General features: G+C 41.3%; 4 protein-coding genes across 4 annotated transcripts; 1 reads left to right on the top strand and 3 right to left on the bottom strand.

Annotated features, from left to right (window-relative positions):
- Nucleotides 1–72: 72 nt before the first annotated feature.
- T310_5152 (uncharacterized protein) lies at nucleotides 73–369 on the bottom strand (the record flags this gene model as incomplete). The annotated part of the gene is made up of 1 exon (XM_013471983.1): nucleotides 73–369. A coding segment is annotated over one exon (297 nt), but the record flags the coding sequence as incomplete, so codon positions are not given.
- T310_5151 (uncharacterized protein) lies at nucleotides 117–428 on the top strand (the record flags this gene model as incomplete). Its single annotated transcript, XM_013471982.1, has 1 exon — nucleotides 117–428. A coding segment is annotated over one exon (312 nt), but the record flags the coding sequence as incomplete, so codon positions are not given.
- T310_5150 (uncharacterized protein) lies at nucleotides 278–592 on the bottom strand (the record flags this gene model as incomplete). Its single annotated transcript, XM_013471981.1, has 1 exon — nucleotides 278–592. A coding segment is annotated over one exon (315 nt), but the record flags the coding sequence as incomplete, so codon positions are not given.
- A 542-nt stretch (nucleotides 593–1,134) lies between these two features.
- T310_5149 (uncharacterized protein) lies at nucleotides 1,135–1,473 on the bottom strand (the record flags this gene model as incomplete). Its single annotated transcript, XM_013471980.1, has 1 exon — nucleotides 1,135–1,473. A coding segment is annotated over one exon (339 nt), but the record flags the coding sequence as incomplete, so codon positions are not given.
- Between the last annotated feature and the right edge of the window lie 131 nt (nucleotides 1,474–1,604).

Here is a 1,604-nt window from a genome sequence, read left to right as displayed (position 1 = left end):
CTAGAGCTATACCGAAGTATACCACTAGTAGTAAGAAGTCTTACTGACCCCCAAAGTAAGTATCTTAGTAACTCAGGTTAAATGGATTGAATTGAGCGCGAGTAAGGAAAGGCTAGATACATGAGTATAATTGTCCTTATTTATGTTTCTTCCAGTCTTCCTTCGGCCCCCCTTTTGGTTCCTCTTTCGGTACTCCTTATGGTATACCGTTCCCTTCGTTCGTATGCCATTTCGTATACCATTCGTATACCATCCTGTATACCATTCCTCGTGATCCTCAATGTTCATTCTTGTCACGTGATCTGGAGTTCGCCCTATTGCTGCCTTGCGGGGTAATTGTTTCATCCTGCATTGCTGTGTTGGACAGCGTTATCTCCTGTTGGCTCATAACACAAGGATTTGGGGAGTCAAATGACAATATACCATGAGGACTACGAGAAATGGTATACAATATACCACAAAAGGTACCATGGAAGGTATATAGGGATGGTATACAACATACCACGGGAAATACCAAAGGAGGTATACAGAATGGTACAATCAGGAGGGAACATAAAAGGGGCATTTTTCCCGCCGTCATGTATCTATTCTTTTATCCTCGCGCTCAATCTCAATCACAGTTACTGAGATACTTACTTGGAGGGTCAGTAAGACATCTTACTACTATTGGTATACCTTTGGTATAGCTTTAGTAGGCGTTGCCCTGACCTAGTCACTTGTGCATTCTCTTATCCGAAGACCCCGATTACTTGTGTCGAGTCCACTTGGAGTTGATCACTGTTGGGGATCCTGGATTGGATCTGCGAACCTTCCCTAACCACCCAACGTTAAGTATCGGTGACTTAGGTCAGCCCAGCGTGTAACAATTTATTTAGTAATAGATAAGACTATATTATTAATCTAAACCATATACTATAATAGTTTAGGGGTTTAATATTTTAATAAATTATTCTTAAAGCCTTTAAAGAGTAACAGGTAGGCTACTAAATTATCTTAGGGTCTTATAGGAGTAGGAGATAAAGCTATAGGGTCTCTTATAGGCTATTTGCCTTTACTAAATCCCCTTAAGGCTATTTATAGTAAGAATTTAATTAATTCTAGGTTATTTTAATTTATTATTATATATATAGCCTCTTATAGGTCTATATAGCTATAATTTAGGCTTTTAAGCCATAAAAATAAGGGATTAGGGGCATTATTAGCCCTTAGGGAATCTAAGGTATTGTTACGCGTTGGGTCCAACCGTAGTCGTCGATACTTAACGATGGTGGTTAGGGAAGGATCAAGGAGTCTTCTTGACTCTGTGTCGTTCACGAGCACGCGACGGTCTAACCGACCCGGGTCTCCTCTTCCTCGAGACAACGGCCTACCTGGCGAAGGGCTCTTCCTCGAACGACTTCTCGCGATATAATGGGGTCTCGCAAAGATACACGATAGGGGTGCTTCAGGTGAACAAGAACGATAACGACTAGGTCAGAGGCAACGCCTACTAGAGCTATACCGAAGTATACCACTAGTAGTAAGAAGTCTTACTGACCCCCAAAGTAAGTATCTTAGTAACTCAGGTTGAATGGATTGAATTGAGCGCGAGTAAGGAAAAGCTA

The sequence above is a fragment of the Rasamsonia emersonii genome, assembly GCF_000968595.1.
Source record: "Rasamsonia emersonii CBS 393.64 chromosome Unknown ctg1118621760250, whole genome shotgun sequence".
In the NCBI taxonomy this organism is placed as follows: domain Eukaryota; kingdom Fungi; phylum Ascomycota; class Eurotiomycetes; order Eurotiales; family Trichocomaceae; genus Rasamsonia; species Rasamsonia emersonii.
Note: the sequence above shows the minus strand (reverse complement) of the source record. Positions and strands in the feature narration are given on the sequence as shown.